Source organism: Caretta caretta, chromosome 4 (genome assembly GCF_965140235.1).
Source record: "Caretta caretta isolate rCarCar2 chromosome 4, rCarCar1.hap1, whole genome shotgun sequence".
Lineage (NCBI taxonomy): Eukaryota > Metazoa > Chordata > Testudines > Cheloniidae > Caretta > Caretta caretta.
Window position 1 is genome coordinate 83,964,874 of NC_134209.1, and position 16,711 is coordinate 83,981,584.

A 16,711-nucleotide genomic window follows, 5' to 3' on the forward strand; every position below is an offset into this window, starting at 1 on the left:
ACCTGCAAAAAATAAATTTTTAAGGTAGCAAAGTCCCATGAGATTCCAAAATGTGACAGCCTAAAGCAAGAAATAACAAATGCTAAAAAGAATACTTGTTGCACCTTAGAGACTAACAAATTTATTTGAGCATAAGCTTTCGTGATCTACAGCTCATCCGATGAAGTGAGCTGTAGCTCACGAAAGCTTATGCTCAAATAAATTTGTTAGTCTCTAAGGTGCCACAAGTATGCCTATTCTTTTTGCGAATACAGACTAACATGGCTGCTACTCTGAAACCTGCTAAAAAGAATGGCTGTGAAAAGATCCAAGGTAGTCCAATATAAATGCGTGTTCTGATTATGAATGAAAATCATAAGGACTACACATATCATGAAGGTAAAAGCTGTTTTCAGTTTTACAAAAAAAGTAGAGGGAAATAAATAACAATAAATTTGTCACAAATAACATATCTGGCAAATGTTCTCTCTCCTTATTCACAAAGGGCTCGATCCACAAGAGGGACCTAGTGGACTTGACAACCTCTCACTCTCTGCCGCTGAAGCTCTTTCACTTTGGCTCAGTGAATATTTAATGAGTTATACGGAGAGAGAGAGAGCGCAAGAGAATGAATGAATGGCTCTATATAGCCCAGTGATTAGGGCACTCACCTCGGAGCGGGAATGGTGGTTCTAGTCCCTGCTCCAATAACTATTATTTAGAGACAGTGGAACAGTGATTGAGAGCGACCCATCCCAGAATACGCAAAAGTCTCGTGTGTAGGGCACTTGCATGATAGGGAAGACCTGGGTTCAAATTCCCACTTCACATCAGGCAGAGGAGGGATTTGAACCTGGCTTTCCCATATTCTAGGTGTGTGTCTAACCAGTAGTCTATTGGGCATAAGGACAGCCTCTGGCCATCCTTTGTGTGAGGTTGGGAGTGTTCAGAGCATGCCTACTTGATCAGGTACCATAGTGGTTGGGGGAATGCCTAATCTGTGAATTCTGTCATAGTGTAGGTGTAAATTAGGTGCTGCACTTCTTGATGGTGTCAGGGTTTAGGTGGCTCTGTGAATGCATGCTGGCAGAAATGTAGGTGTCTAGAGGATTTTAATGATTAAAAGTGAGGCATACTAGGGGTAGGCAGCAGATGATCAGTAGGGTGGTTTTATTATTATTTAAAAATAAATAAATAAAAACACAGTGGTGCCTAAATGTTGGACTTCTTGACACTTAAGTGCCTAAGTCTTTTGAATCTAGAGCAGAATGTTTGCAAACAGATTGTGCTGTTTGTGGGTAAAACCATTATTCGAAATCTTGAAGTTAGTTTGTGAATTTTGTTTATCTTAGGCTATTTCTACACTGCACACCACTTGGGGAATGTAACTACACACTACATGTGGTGTCAACATTGTGGTGTAGCTACATGGCACTGAAAATCTCTGGCATGGGAGTGGCAATGGGGAAAAGGCTTGGCAAAGGGTAGCTGCTGGAGCTTTTCCCCACTGCCTCCCACCTGCCAGAGTTTCCCCCACTGCTGGAGCCATTCCCTGTTGTAGTCAATTAGTTTGTTTAATTGTTCAATAGAGGATTTATTGTTGTGGTTTAAATGTCAATGTGTAAATGATAGTTTAAGTAGGATAGTATCATAGAAGTATAAAGTTGATAAGCATTTATAAGTGATGAGCGTGTATTAGGTATACTGGCAAAATAAGGCTATAATGCAAGTCCTACATGCTGAAGTCTGTAAGATTTCAGCTTAGCCATACTAGGCCTAAGGAGGGTTGACATAATTTACCAGTACATTTACAAGGCTGATTGTAAAATCATAGGAAATTCCACTGTCACTGCAGCTTACCATGGTGATGTGCATACATAAATGCTATCAAGAAAAGGGGAACTAAGAGGACAACCTATGAACAGCTGGGCACCCCAAAGTTTACGGGTTGTGGCAGTACAGATAAGGAAAAAGGGGATGGAACCCTTATACATATGTGTAAGGTAGTAGGTGTGGTCATAAGAAGATAAAAAGGATTACTTGGTATGGATAGGCAGGGGAGACCTAAGCAGGAAAGTATCCCCTCACCCCCACTGATGACAACCTGATTCGATGATCTCTTGGGGGATGTAAGCATGAATACAGAGCTGGCTATTCCATTGGCTTTCTCAAGTTTTGTATATGTGTTTGTGTCTGTAACATTGATTATCTGATTGGTGAGATTTATATTACACACAAAATTTGTTACTTGTAGCTGTGTTTGTGGTCACTGTATGCATTCTTTCATGTGCTCCTATTGTTTTCCAACCTAAGGAAATCCCTCAGAGTGACTCTCAGCTGTTTGATCTTAAAACTGTAGCAGCCCAGGAGATGGTCTCACTCACTAGGGATACTGTGAGACCATACTGTGGTTTAACACAGAATAGTATCAATTCAACTTAAATAAAGGCTAGGGGAGAAACTCTGGCAGTGGGAAGGCAGCAGGACACTACATTGTTAAAATTAGCAGTGTACGTGGAGGTGGCAGAGCTTGGGCAAGCAGACAGAAATGTAAGGTACATACCCACATGGTTCCGGAATGTCTTTACTTGCCTAAGAAGTACCTCACCATTTACACTGCTATTTATACCCATGCTAGGGAGGGCATGCAGTGTATGTATTCTACATGCTGTCGAAAGGAGTATGCAGTGTAAGCATACTTTTTGACTTGCTAGTAAAAGACAATTGTGTGAAATAGTTACTGTTCCCAAGCTGAATGAGTAAAACTCTTTAAAAATAGGCTTCTGCCATGAATGCTAAAAGGAGAATTAATAATTCCTTGTGAATAGTAAAGTATAGTAAAGTAAAGTAAAGTAAAGTTTTAAAAAAAAGACAACTATATTCTCAAAAGAAAAATGGCAGTAATCTCTGAACTCTGAATGAGCAGCAATTAAAATCACTGAGAAAGACACAGGAAGCTAAGCCTGACTGTACTGGGGGTCTGTGCACTTGTCATAAATATAAAGGGAAGGGTAAACACCTTTAAGATACCTCCTGGCCAGAGGAAAAACCCTTTTCACCTGTAAAGGGTTTTTCCTCTGGCCAGGAGGTAAGAAGCTAGGATAACCTCGCTGGCACCTGACCAAAATGACCAATGAGGAGACAAGATACTTTCAAAGCTGGACAGGGGGTGTCAAGGTTCCTTCCCCACTCTGAACTCTAGGGTACAGATGTGGGGACCTGCATGAAAAACCTCCTAAGCTTATCTTTACCAGCTTAGGTCAAAACTTCCCCAAGGTACAAAATATTCCACCCTTTGTCCTTGGATTGGCCGCTACCACCATCAAACTAATACTGGTTACTGGGGAAGAGTTGTTTGGACACGTCTTTCCCTCCCAAAATACTTCCCAAAACCTTGCACCCCACTTCCTGGACAAGGTTTGGTAAAAAGCCTCACCAATTTGCCTAGGTGACTACAGACCCAGACCCTTGGATCTTAAGAACAATGAACAATCCTCCCAACACTTGCACCCCCCCTTTCCTGGGAAATGTTGGATAAAAAGCCTCACCAATTTGCATAGGTGACCACAGACCCAATCCCTTGGATCTGAAAACAATGAAAAAGCATTCAGTTTTCTTACAAGAAGACTTTAATAAAAAATAGAAGTAAATAGAAATAAAGAAATCCCCCCTGTAAAATCAGGATGGTAGATTCAAGATGGTAGAATCAGGGTAATTAGATTCAAAACATAGAGAACCCCTCTAGGAAAAACCTTAAGTTACAAAAAAGATACACAGACAGAAATAGTTATTCTATTCAGCACAGTTCTTTTCTCAGCCATTTAAAGAAATCATAATCTAACATGTACCTAGCTAGATTACTTACTAGAAGTTCTAAGACTCCATTCCTGGTCTATCCCCGGCAAAGACAGAATATAGACAGACACACAGACCCTTTGTTTCTCTCCCTCCTCCCAGCTTTTGAAAGTATCTTGTCTCCTCATTGGTCATTTTGGTCAGGTGCCAGCGAGGTTACCTTTAGCTTCTTAACCCTTTACAGGTGAGAGGAGCTTTCCCCTGGCCAGGAGGGATTTCAAAGGGGTTTACCCTTCCCTTTATATTTATGACAGGGGGAGAAACAAAGGCTCTCTCTCTCTGTGTGATGTTTTTGCCGGTGACAGAACAGGAATGGAGTCCTAGAACTTAGTAAGTAATCTATCTACATATGCGTTAGATTCTGATTTCTTTAAATGGCTGAGAAAATAAGCTGTGCTGAAGGGAATGTAGATTCCTGTTTTTGTGTCTTTTTGTAACTTAAAGTTTTGCCTAGAGGGATTCTCTATGTTTTGAATCTGTTTACCCTGTAAGGTATTTACCATCCTGATTTTACAGAGGTGATTCTTTGCTACTTTTTCTTCTATTAAAATTCTTCTTTTAAGAATCTGAATGCTTTTTCATTGTTCTTAAGATCCAAGGGTTTGGATCTGTGTTCACCTATACAAATTGGTGAGGATTTTTATCAAACCTTCCCCAGGATAGGGGGTGTAAGGTTTGGGAGGAATTTTGGGGGGGGAAGATGTTTCCAAACAGGCTGTTTCCCAGTTATGTACCTGTTAGACGTTTGGTGGTGGCAGCGATAAAGTCCAAGGGCAAAAGGTAAAATAATTTGTACCTTGGGGAAGTTTTAACCTAAGCTGGTAAAAGTAAGCTTAGGAGGTTTTCATGCAGGTCCCCACATCTGTACCCTAGAGTTCAGAGTGGGGAAGGAACCCTGACAGCACTAGAGAAGGAATCTCAGCCAGCCCCACATAGAAGGGAGAGGCAATTTTGGCTGAGCTGGGAGCCCTGCCACAGGACCACAATTAAGATCAGGATCCAGTGCCTCAGAAACCATATGCAGGGAGCGCAGTGAGATTACCATTCCATTCCAGCTCCCAGGCTGGAATAGCAACTGCAAAGAACTTCACTATAGTCTCAGGTTCTCCCCATGGGCTGTGAAGGTGAATTCTATCTTCCCAATCCCATTATCAAAGTCATTTTACTTGAGCTTTGTGGGTGGATGAATTACTTTCACCCAAGGGGAACAGCACAGCAAAATGAGCTAATACTAGCCTAACGAGTGAAGGGAGAGGGAAAGAAATACTAAATAGTACCCATTAGGAAGTAGGAGGAGAGGAATTAAATTAATTATGACTTAAAAATGGCTGACATATCAAACTCCTTTTTTAAATTAACATAAAAATACAGAAAAAAATTTGGACAAGTAGAGAGCCGTGAAGAGTAGTTATGGGAATACTGTACTTGGAAAGTATGAGCAGGTGCAAATCAGCCAGCTTGGATGACATGCATTGCAGGGTGTTAAGGGAATGAACTGATTAACTTACCAAATCAATGTTAATTATTTCTGAAAAGTCACAGAGAACTGGGGAGGTACCAGAAGACTGGGAAAAAAAAGCAGATATGGCATCAATCTTGGGCGGGGCGGGGGAGTGGGGATACAATTACAAATTGAATGAAGGAGATCTAATATATTTGGATTTTGGTAAAGAATGTAATGTATTTTCACAAAATCTTGCAAAAATTAAATTTGTATGATCCTGAATACGTGTAGACCTAGCCAGAACCAAGAATGAAAGCAGAAGGAAGAAAACAGAGGTTAACAATGGACAAACTGTACATTCAAAGTGGCCTTGTAGATAATATGTAGTTGGTAGATAAAGAATAGTAAGAAAGAAGAGAATGTATGACAGCTTATAGCTGTGGCCTTGCATGTAGTACAGCATAGGAACAGCTCATGATCTAGATGGGGATTGCCTACAAAACCTTGGACCAATCAGAGTGCCTGATTTGATGTAGACTGGAATGCGCATGTGGTAGCGTGTTTCAGAATATGTACAAAAAAGGCTGTCAGCCTCCTTGCTGCAAACCCCATCTCTGGCTCACAGCTGGGGCTGTCACCCCGGGACAGGGAGCTCCCGCTATTGCAGCCTGACTGCCCCCCAGGCTCTCCAGTGCCAGCTCTGAGCTAGGCTGCCCCACAGGCTCCTTGCTCTAAATCTGGCTGCTGCCCAGGGTCAAAGCTGGGATCCCAGTTGGTAGCATGGCTCAGAGCAGGGAGCCAGAGTCCAGTCGGCAGCCTTGAGGAGCTCCACCCAGAGGTGAGAGCATGTGTTCTCAGCCCTCCTCCCCCCCCCACACACACTGCCCCTATTAAGTTGGTGGAAGTGTGTCTTGGTGAGGACACGTACCACAGACAGAAAGGGTAGTGTGGACAGGAAAAACTGCAGTAATTACTGCAATGGCTGTATGTTGACTTTACAAACAGGTCAAATTAAGTTAAGTATACAGGGGTGCTGGAACAATTTTTATAGTGGGGGTGCTGAGAGCCATTGAACCAAACTCTAAACTGTGTATGTAATAGAAACCACTTCAAGCCCTTGCTATAGCTTTGCTGTATGCCAGTAAAGAAAATTGAGGGACAAACCTGGAGCCAAACTGAGTCCTAAGGAACCAGGAGGTTGAGGTCTCAGGAAAATTCCAATAATATGAATACTACCTGGTGGGCTGAATGATTATAATCATTGGACAATGATAAATGGGTAAGTATTGGACTAGAGGGAAGATGCCGAGATCAGTGTTAGGTCCCATCTTATTTAACGTATTCATTAATATTTTTAAAGAAGGGGTAGCAGCACCTGATTGAAATGCACAGATAAAACTAGGTTTCCATTGATTTGTAGATAATTCAAATTTTCCAGGAATTGTCACACTTCCTTTTTATTAACCATTTTACAGTCTTATCTTTTGCTCCATCTGTTCAATTTATGCTTTTTTACATTTGTGCCCAATTGAAGTCTCAGTGTCTCATTGCTTCTCATTTCCTGTTACATGGGCTATCTGAATAAAGCAATATTGGATCGGTTTTCTTCTCTGTGTGTGTTCTTTCCAAAAACCAACATAAAAGTCTTCTAGTATGCAACATCATCTTAAGGCCAAGGTCAAGTTAGTGCTTCAGGATACTGCTCAGAGTGACAGGATTCATGCCAGATACTGACAGAAACCAGAATTTCTAATGTATGCACTGAAGCATTTCCCTTAACTGAATAAGTCAGTGAAAATAATGCTAAGGTTAATAAATGATGCTGCTAGCCTTTCATGTTTCCAGTGAAATTGGTCCACAGAACCACACATACATACAAACACACACCATATCTCAATGGTGTTTAAAATTTCCTCCAGATACATGGCTTTACTTTGCTTTCCTGATCTTGCTTGTGTTACCATCTTACGTCTACTGTCCTTTCAATTGTCAGCTCACTTTTCTCTGATTCATACTGGGAAGTTAATCAATGAGAATGTGCTGGATGCAGGGATTATCAGGCCCAAGTGCATTCTTGGCTGTTTCATATGCAGGATGCTTCACCTCCTGAAGGCTATGAAAAGGGTGACAGAAAAGGGCATTTGCCCACCTACACTCTGTCCGCAGCTACTTTGTAGAGAAGCCTCCTGTTTGAAAATCTGAGCAAGCATTTTTGTGAGTACAGTTGAACTACAAGTGAAAATCTGAGCACTATCACCTCCAAAGGCTTGATATGCTCCTACAATTTATTTGTATTGGCTCAGCATTGTTATTATAGTTCTTCCCATTATAAAATGACATGTTTTAGCCTATTATTACCAGCAAGTCACCACTTTTCATCATTTTACTTCTGTCTAGTGGGGCACCTTTAGGCCGCTGGTTCCTTGGTCACTAAATTAAATTTAGGTAGCTCCTGAGGATGGTGCATCTTTCAGTCCACAACCACCTAGAGCATGGAAACGCCTATCCTGATTGTAACCAACGACAATGCAATTTTAAAACAATTATATTAAAAACCTGAAAGGAAATAATATGTAAGCTGTTTTGATGCTTTGCAATAATCAAGGTCTTTTGTACTCCACAGTATGCTAGACCTAAATTCCCTGGAAGGTCCCTGGATTCTATAGATGGGAATCTACAGAATCTGCTGGGGCAAATTGGAAAAGAGTGTTTTTTAAAAATATAAAATAAATTTATCACCTTAAGAGGCAGCTTGTGATTGGGATAAGCACATTTGCTGGATATTTCTGCTAAATGATCATCAGTAAAACAGTTATGGGTGACATTTCTAATGTCATCTTAAGGTTTAAGAGTAAACAACCAATTTAAATGAAATTCACACCTCTGAGAGCTACTCTGTCAGGCTTTCTGTAATCTGTGCAAGAGAACACTATTACAGTTTAGGCTTGGTTCATGTTTCTAAGGTTACCTTGAGAGCAGGACACATTTCTTTTAAATAAAAGCTGAAGTTTTGGAGTTCAATTCTGTACTAGGGAGGGGATTCCACAGAAAAGTGCAGGCTGTTAAATTTCAGAATACAAAAGGCCCTATCAACAGTAAGTGGCATATTTATTTAACATAGAATCATAGAATATTAGGGTTGGAAGGGACCTCAGGAGGTCATCTAGTCCAACCCCCTGCTCAAAGCAGGACCAATCCCCAATTTTTGCCCCAGATTCCTAAATGGCCCCCTCAAGGATTGAACTCACAACCCTGCATTTAGCAGGCCAATGCTCAAACCACTGAGCTATCCCTCCCCCCATAAATATGCTAATGAATTTTTAAAAGTGTGTTAAGTATTCACTGTAAATTGTGAGATTGTGTCACTTGTGACACAGATCAATATTCTTGTAAATGTACATGGGATGCATTCCGATATCTAAGAAAGTGTTTTTAAATAAGAGCATTTAAATAATATATTCCAAAATTAGTTGAACAACAAGGGACTTGATCTCTCACCTGTTTTAATCTAAGTTTAACTCTATTGATTTAAATGGCATTTCCTCTAATTTTCATCAGTGCAAATGAGATCATAATCAGGCCTGACACGTCTGGACCTTTCTAATTTAGGAGAACAATCATTACATTTTTCTTCAAAAAGAATCAAAGTATTCCTCTATTTCTTGTTTGTATCAGTTAGGTAGGAATGAAATAGGAAATATTGAGAAGAACAGCATTAGCACAGCAAGAATTAAAAGGTGCATGTTAATTTAAATTTCATTGTAATTTTAATTTAGTTTTCCCATATATTACTGTACAAACATATTTCTTCCTTCTGCTTTATAACAAAAACAAAGGTAGGATCTCAAGAAAGCAGTTTCTTTACAAGTTTATTTTAAGAAATGAGGAACAGCAGATGAAATCCTGCCCTCAGTGAAGTGAATGGCAAATAGCAAGCCACTGACTTGAACGGGGGCAGAATTTTACCTGGCATATTTAAATTACCGTGTTCATTGATAATTAAAGTCCTCTCTTTTTCTTTGTTTTGTAAACTACAAGGCAATCCACCCACATAGGGAGTCCAATTGCTCTGCCTCTGTGTCATTGTCACTTGTCCAGTAGGATCTAGAATGAGAGTCTCTCCTTTGAAAATAGCTTCTGGTTGCTACAGACTAGGGTTGGAGATGAAAGGCTCTGTACTTCATTACCCTGAACTATTAAATTTCCATTTCTCTGCCCCCAACACAGGCACATCTGTTATGATTTTAATAAATTCATTCATTGAGTTTGCAATTCGTGGATCTTTAATTGCTGCTTTATAAACATCAAAGGTGTCATTCTTTGCTTCTTAAACAGCTACTGAGGCCTTACAGGCAATTCTGATGGCATCTCATATTATATGAACTATTTTCTTGTATTCTAATTGGCATTTTTTTAAACTACTAAGGCTATTTGCATGAAGAAAGGTTTGTTGGTGCTGCTATTATTACTCATCTGAAGTCATACTTCTCCATAACATAAGACTAATCCCCACAGTGGTTAACTATAGGCCCAGTCACCCCTCTGGGATATGCAGCAAAAGGCACTCTCTCTGCATACATCCTGCTCTCTAATACAGTCAGGGACTTCCATGGTATGATTCCTCCTCAGAGAAAAGAAGAAGGGGTTAGTGAACAGGTTGAGGGAGGAGTGGATAGGCAAGAGGTGATACTAATCTTCCTGCTCCCTTTCCGGAGGTTACTTGAGAAGTATAATAAGTGAGAAGCTATACTACATTTTCACAGCTCCGTCCCTTCACTCCAGATAATGTGGATAGCTATCATCTCCCCTTTAAGGAGACCTCGGAGAAAGGAACAGTTATGGGTGTCCTGTTAGGGGCTTCAGTGGAGCCACTCTGTTAACAAGCAAAGGCCAGAGCTACTACAGAGTGTCCAGACTCTACACAGGTGATTTTGATCTCCTCCTGATCTCATGGGATCCATTCAGATGCACAGCCATTTTGACTGATCCCTATTAACTGTGAAGGGCAAATTCTACTCCCTGGTAGAACAGGGAGAATTCTCCACAGGAGACCCTCATAAATACTTCTTCCCCTTCAAATCTCTCCTCAGGGGTTCCCTGTGGAAGTGGGCAGTCTGGACTTCTAGTATTATCAAGGGTTCTGATTTTATTTTTAGATAAGTAGCAGGAGCAGATATAGTCCTAAACAGAGATTCTACTTTACTCTACTTACATGTGGTGACTCAGGGCATTTTACACTAAACAATAATATTACAGAAAAAAAAAATAAAAAATAAAAAGGGAGTACTTAGTTTAGACTTAAAAATTGAGAATTTCTAATTTTCTGAGTTTGAGAAGCAATTTCCAGAGAGGTATAAACAGAAAAAGCCTTGATTCATAAAGATAACAGCCCTGTTGCAAGGATTGTCATGAGTTGCTAATGGAACACTGAAAGAACAATTCTGAAATACATGAAAGGCCCAGTCCCTAAAGAAGTTGTTTAAATGATAAGCAGAATTTGAAAATCTATGAAGAAATCTACTGAAAGCTCATGTAAAGATTTTTAGAGAAGTTGAGTGTATATTTAAAGAGTCTTGCTGCTGAGTTCAAAATGAGCTTGAGTGTGTTGATTTGTTTATAAATAAGACCACTAAACAAGGAGTTAAAATAGTCCCATCTTATAACTGTCATACAATAATAAACAAGGACAGAAACACATGGAAGATATGAAAGCAGAATTGTCTCTAAACTGAATGCTCTTCAAAATGTATACAAAATAATAGTGCTGCATATCTTTTTTGTCAAGTTCCATAAACTACTGTCAGAAGTAGAAGACCTAAAATACACCATTATACACCAACTGTATTGTTATAATAATACACAGAAATAGTTATACCAAATTTCTATTATGAAAATAAGGTTGTTTTACTCTTCTAGCTGCAAAATAGCTTTCAGATGTCAGCTTATATAAAATAGTTATCATACAAGAGTCTATTTTTTTCATATTTCTGATTTCAAGGGACTTGAAAATGGGATGGAAAATTATTTCTTTCCATAAAGAAATCAGATGTCTTCTCTTTTACAAAATATACCAGAATGTGGACCTTCAGCATCTAACTGATGAGAATAACAAGCTTGCATTTAAATAGATCATCTTAAAAAGGAGACCTTTTTTTTAATTTGGCATGTACTGAAAATATCAGTTTTACCCTTCTCAGAGATGGCATCTAAATAACATGCAGATATAGTACTATCACAAGGTAAGACATTTAAGTAGCTTCTACTGGAGCACTTAACTTAACCTCTCCCTACCCCCGCCCAGAAAAAAAAATCCCACAAAAATTCAATTGAGGTAAGAAAAGTTAATCTCTAATATGGTTTAAAAAATGAGAACCTTTGTGTCATATCTGGAACAAGTGAAATCATTTAGGGGTCAGTTGTGCTTAGAAGGCACAATTCTTCAATAAAAGTACTGTATAAGACCCCATTCCAGTGGATCTCTATAAGTGATTGTCTCTCAAAGGGAAGACAACATGGTAGCAGTTTACCCCCCATCTGCCCAGTTGTAAATGATTACACGAGGTGCAAAGCAGGGGAGAACTGGTCTCAATGACTTCCAGAAAGCAAAACATCCGTGTCAACATTTTAACAGGTTTCATGCATCCGATGAAGTGAGCTGTAGCGCACGAAAGCTTATGCTCAAATAAATTTGTTAGTCTCTAAGGTGCCACAAGTCCTCCTTTTCTTTTTGGGAACATTTTAACACACCCTCATTTGGACGTGGTGAACTGGGCTGGTCTATATCCTTTTGGGATGGCTTGTGATGCTAATAGCTCAAGTCAAGAGCAGTCTTTGTATTCCAGAGTGCATAAGGGCTGCAAATTTGCCCTGCCCCTGACTGGGAAATAAAAACTAGAACCTTCCTATGCACTCCCACCTCCTAACTGCCTTCACAGCAGCCATACACAACATAGCTTCTAGATTTTTGTGCATAATGACCATGGCTATTCTTAAAAATGATCATTTAGATGAACAACCCTGCTATTATGAAAACATTTTTGTTGCTTTAAAATGGAAAAAAAGTATACACATGTAATGCAAAGATGTCACTCTACAATCTGAACTTAAATATGAGTTAACTTGCTTGAGTAATGTTTTCTGATCTGATGCTATAAAAGAGTTATCTGCCTTCCAAAAACATATTTCTTTTCTTTGTAAATAACATATGTTTTATATTATTAAATAAAGAGTTGGTTGTTCATTCAGTAGTATACTGACATTTAGATAAATGTCAAGGAAATCATGATCTATTATTAACCTTGAAATACAATAACTGATAGTACATTTCTACTTATAATTATACTTCATTCAGTATATTACAGCCCATATGGGTCCATCCTCCTATTCCATACATTAAATATTAAAAACTACAAGAAAATGTACACTCTCTACTGCTCACTCTCCCACACAACACCAAATAATCCCACTTCATGTGACCCAGTTTCTTAAAATCTGTTCCTGTTTGCAAAGGTAAAGTAAGATTACAATAAATACTACTACATTCTACGTGTTGATTCAATTAACCTAAAACTACCTAAAATGAACATATATTCACCATCACCACTGCCTGGTGCTATACATACATATACATAGTTGTGTGTTTATAAATAATCCCTCTGCATGTTATCACAAGAGCCTCTAGTAACCTATGTATTACATTTTTTAATTCCTTCCCGCATCTTTGAAAAAAAAAGTAAGGATATGACACTCATTAATACCCTGCCTCTGTGTTATGTAAGTTGCATGTATTTATGCTTTATTTTTATTGCTGTACAAAACTAACATTCACATATTTCTGACCGGTTTAATTCTAGCAGAATATTCTAGCAAAAAAACATTAAAAGGGTGACCTCGAATTCTGCTTTTTAAATGTCTATAGTGTGGGGACTTTCGTTTGCTTATGCGTTTGCTTGCCTTTTAAAATAAATACAGAGATTAATGGAAGAGGGAGTCTAGTTTGTTCCAGAATGTAACCACCACACTTAGAGAACTTGAGAAAAAGAATGTTTGTGTATCTTATTAGTTGATCTGAGAAAAGTGTGCTGGGCAATAGTGAAAACACCTTGTGCACTAGGATGTCCTCTAATATTTTCTGCTCAACTCTTGATTTATTGTTCTGTCTGTATCATACACTACACAAATTTTAGAAAGCCCAGTTGCATAGTACACCAAGTAGGTAAACATCCTGGAAGTAATTCTCGAATCAGTTTCCTCTCTCCACCTGGCTATCATTGTTCCTGTTTCTGCATGAAAGTTTCATGACCTCATAAAGTCCCCAAATTAGATACCCTATACTAATTAAAATAAAATAGTAGTAACTGAAATCAAATGTATTACAAACTCTGAATAAACTTCGTGGAACTTTATATATAGCTCTAAACTGAAGAATTTTAAAGAGGTAAGTGTAGCATTTTCCATTTAAAAAGAAAGAATGTAACAAAACAGAAGCTAACTGGCCAACTGTGCAAGGGGAAACCCCAGCTCTAAATAAAACAAGGAACCTTACATTGTAAAATGAAACTGAAATCCAGCGTCACTCCAGTATCTCAAAGTTACCTCAGACACAGATCCCATACATTTAATTGTCACTGACAATGAGAAGGCTATTGAAGGCTAGACATTTGTGGAGAGTACGGCTGGAGAGGCAGCAACAACTGTGCATCATCCATGAGTCCCAAGCATTTCAGCTGTGCAAGAAAAACCACTGGGGGCACGTTTGTGATCTCCGTTTCCCACCCTGGAGGGACTCACCTGAGCAGAACTGCAGCTTCCCACAGATAAAATCCCGAAACAGCTGCACGAAGGTATCTAACCTTGGCCATGTTACTACGAGGCATTCACAACCTCCAGAGCAGACGTTTCCGAGTCATGGAAGATCCAGAAAGAGTGCCTAGGAAATTTGCTCAGTCTTGGGAGCTGTTGGAGGAAACTGCCGGGACGTCAGCACCCTGGAGAGCTCCCTGCGGCAGTGCTGCACCTGTAATCCCACTGGCAGGGAAGTTTTAGTCTGGGGTTAGTTATTCACCGGCGCCTGGCACTTGGCCGAACATTTTCTGGTGGTGGCGCGGCTGGGAACCAGCTCGGTAGGGTTTGTATTTTTCATTTAAAGAAAACGACGGTTCCAAAAGGGGAAGATCAGGCAGAGCAGAGGCGGCAGCGTGCGCTCAGCTTCCCTTCCTCCCTCCGGCTCCTGCTAGCCGCCAGAACCCAGCTCTCCACATTCCTGAGCAACTGGAACGCTAGGACCAGCTGAGAGAGGGAGGGAGGGCGGAGACCAAGCCCAGGCAATGGGCTGCCCACAGCCACTCAGGGGAGCTCCCAGACAGACTGACAGCCGGGCTAAGCAGCACTGCAACAGAAGGGGGTGGATGGGGGAAGAGAGGAGGTTGATCCCTCAGACCTGTGTGTCTGTGCTGGGGGGGGGAGCTGATGTTTCAGGGGGTGGCGGTGGACAGGGAGAGGATCCCCTAGAAGGAGATGTCTGGCGGCGGGGGGTGGGGGTTGACCCTGAGGAAGAGGATGAGGGACTGGTCCCACAGGAGGGAATGTGGGGGGTGGTGATCCTTCAAAAGCGGATCTGATGTGGGGAGCAGTTAGTCCAGCCAGGAATGGGGTGGGCCATTCCCCCGCCCCGATGTTCTTTCACCTCCTTTGCATTCACTACGAGTATGAGGACGGAGCCATCTGTCCTAGCTGCTGTCAGAGCCCTCCTCAGATTAAACGCTGGTAAAAGAGCTGCTGCCTAGCCGTGCCCCTCTGCCCGGCGTTGGTGGGGCGGAGGGGAGAGGGGCGTGCAGAGGAGGGCGGTGTCCCAGGGGCTTGGGAGGGGGAGTTGTGTGTGTTCGGGGGATTGCGGTCAGGTTGGGGGACGGGCAGGAGGGTCCAGGGACGGGCAGGGCATTGAGCGCTGGGCAGGGCGAGTGGCCCATTGCGGGAATGGGCGTTGAGCTGTGCGCTGGGGGCAGTGGCTCTCCGGTGGCTGGGAAGAGCTGTCCGTGGTAGTTTCCGCCTTCAAAGGCGCAACCACTGAGGAGATGGGGAATCATGTCGCCCCGGTCCCTTTTCATCCCAGGTGATGAGATGGGGTGAGAGGGAGCCTGGAGAGGGGGAGTTCGGAAGGGAAGAGCGCTCTTGAGCCAGGAGGTGTTGAGAGCTTCAGTCTGGGGAAAGGGTCTGGGGAAAGCGGGGCGAGTGAGGGAGAGACAGGTGGGGGCAGAGAGGGAGTGAGAGAAGAGCGGGCTGAAGGAGAAGGAGCGAATGGCGAGTAAAGGGCGGTGCGAACATCTGTGGCTGTGAATGAACCTCCGTGCGGGACTGGGGCGGGGAGGGGGGGGGGGGAAGATACCGGTGCGGTTGGGGAGGCAAAACGAGAAGGAACCTTAGACGAAGGGAGGCTGCCCGTGTTGGGGCTGGGAGAGGGAGTGTGTGTGTGTGTGTGTGTGCGCGCGAGCGTGCCCTTTGTGTGTGTGTGTGTGGGGGGGGGGTCTCTGTAGCAAGCTCAGTCTGGACCGGGGCGAGGGGGAAGCCCTGCAATTGTACTCGCGGATGTATTTTGGGGAGGGCAAGGAGCTTGTCTGAGCTGGTTTTGGGGGAGCCTGCTTGTGCTGGTGCATGTGTGAGTGAGGGGGGCGGCAGTGTGTGCAAGAGGCAGGTGTTGGGGGATAAGACAGGCGAGTGGGTTTGCTCTGGTGTGGGGAGGAGGCAGGACAAGGTGAAGGAGGAGGCAATACAGCAGGCGTGAGGGAGAGCAGAAAGGGGGAAAGGGTGCCAGAGAGGCGAGGGAAGGAAAATGGGCGAAGGAAGAAGAGATCAGCGCATAAGAAATGGGGGGAGGGAGGACACACAATATAGAAAAATTATATGGGGGAGGGAATAGACTGAAAATGACAGAAGAGAAGATAAGGTAGTAAAGGAAATGGGGGGGGGGGGATAAAGGGAAAGAAGAGATTGAACCGCAGCTATGAAGGAGATAAGACAAGTTTGTACTTACTAGAAAGGATAGGTACAAAATGATGGATTAACCACATTTTAGTTACATTGTTAAAAGAGGGATAAGATAAAATGTGCTGTTCGGCCACACATCCTCCTTGTTCTATTTCTGTGGTTGCACCTGTGCCTACTTTTGCTTTCACCACTGCAGCTGCCCCAGCAGTCACCATTACATAGTAATACCTCCGACCTCATTTTCTAGAACTGATGTGTGTCTCTCCACACCCACACATTCTTCGAGTTAGATGCATTGTTGGGGGGCACTCCAGAATGTCATCTGCTTAAACGGACCCTTCCCCCCAGGTTTTCTTTAAAATGTAACAGTTAAATACGAGAGTGGAGGAGCAAGAAGATCGGGGGTTCTCTAGCATTAACACACCAACATTTTAGTCAGTGCTAAAATAA

General features: G+C 41.9%; 1 protein-coding gene across 3 annotated transcripts in view; it reads right to left on the reverse strand.

Annotated features, from left to right (window-relative positions):
* Positions 1-14,747, reverse strand: part of GLRA3 (glycine receptor alpha 3) — a 148,052-nt gene extending 133,305 nt beyond the window's left edge. Inside the window, exon 1 of one of the 3 annotated variants that reach the window (XM_048847759.2) lies at positions 14,069-14,747. In XM_048847759.2, the coding sequence (XP_048703716.1) occupies positions 14,069-14,154 (86 nt within the window). In that variant the 5' untranslated portion in view covers positions 14,155-14,747. The remainder of the gene's footprint in view (positions 1-14,068) is intronic. The other 2 variants (XM_048847760.2, XM_075127809.1) reach the window with 2 other exon arrangements.
* Positions 14,748-16,711: the final 1,964 nt, after the last annotated feature.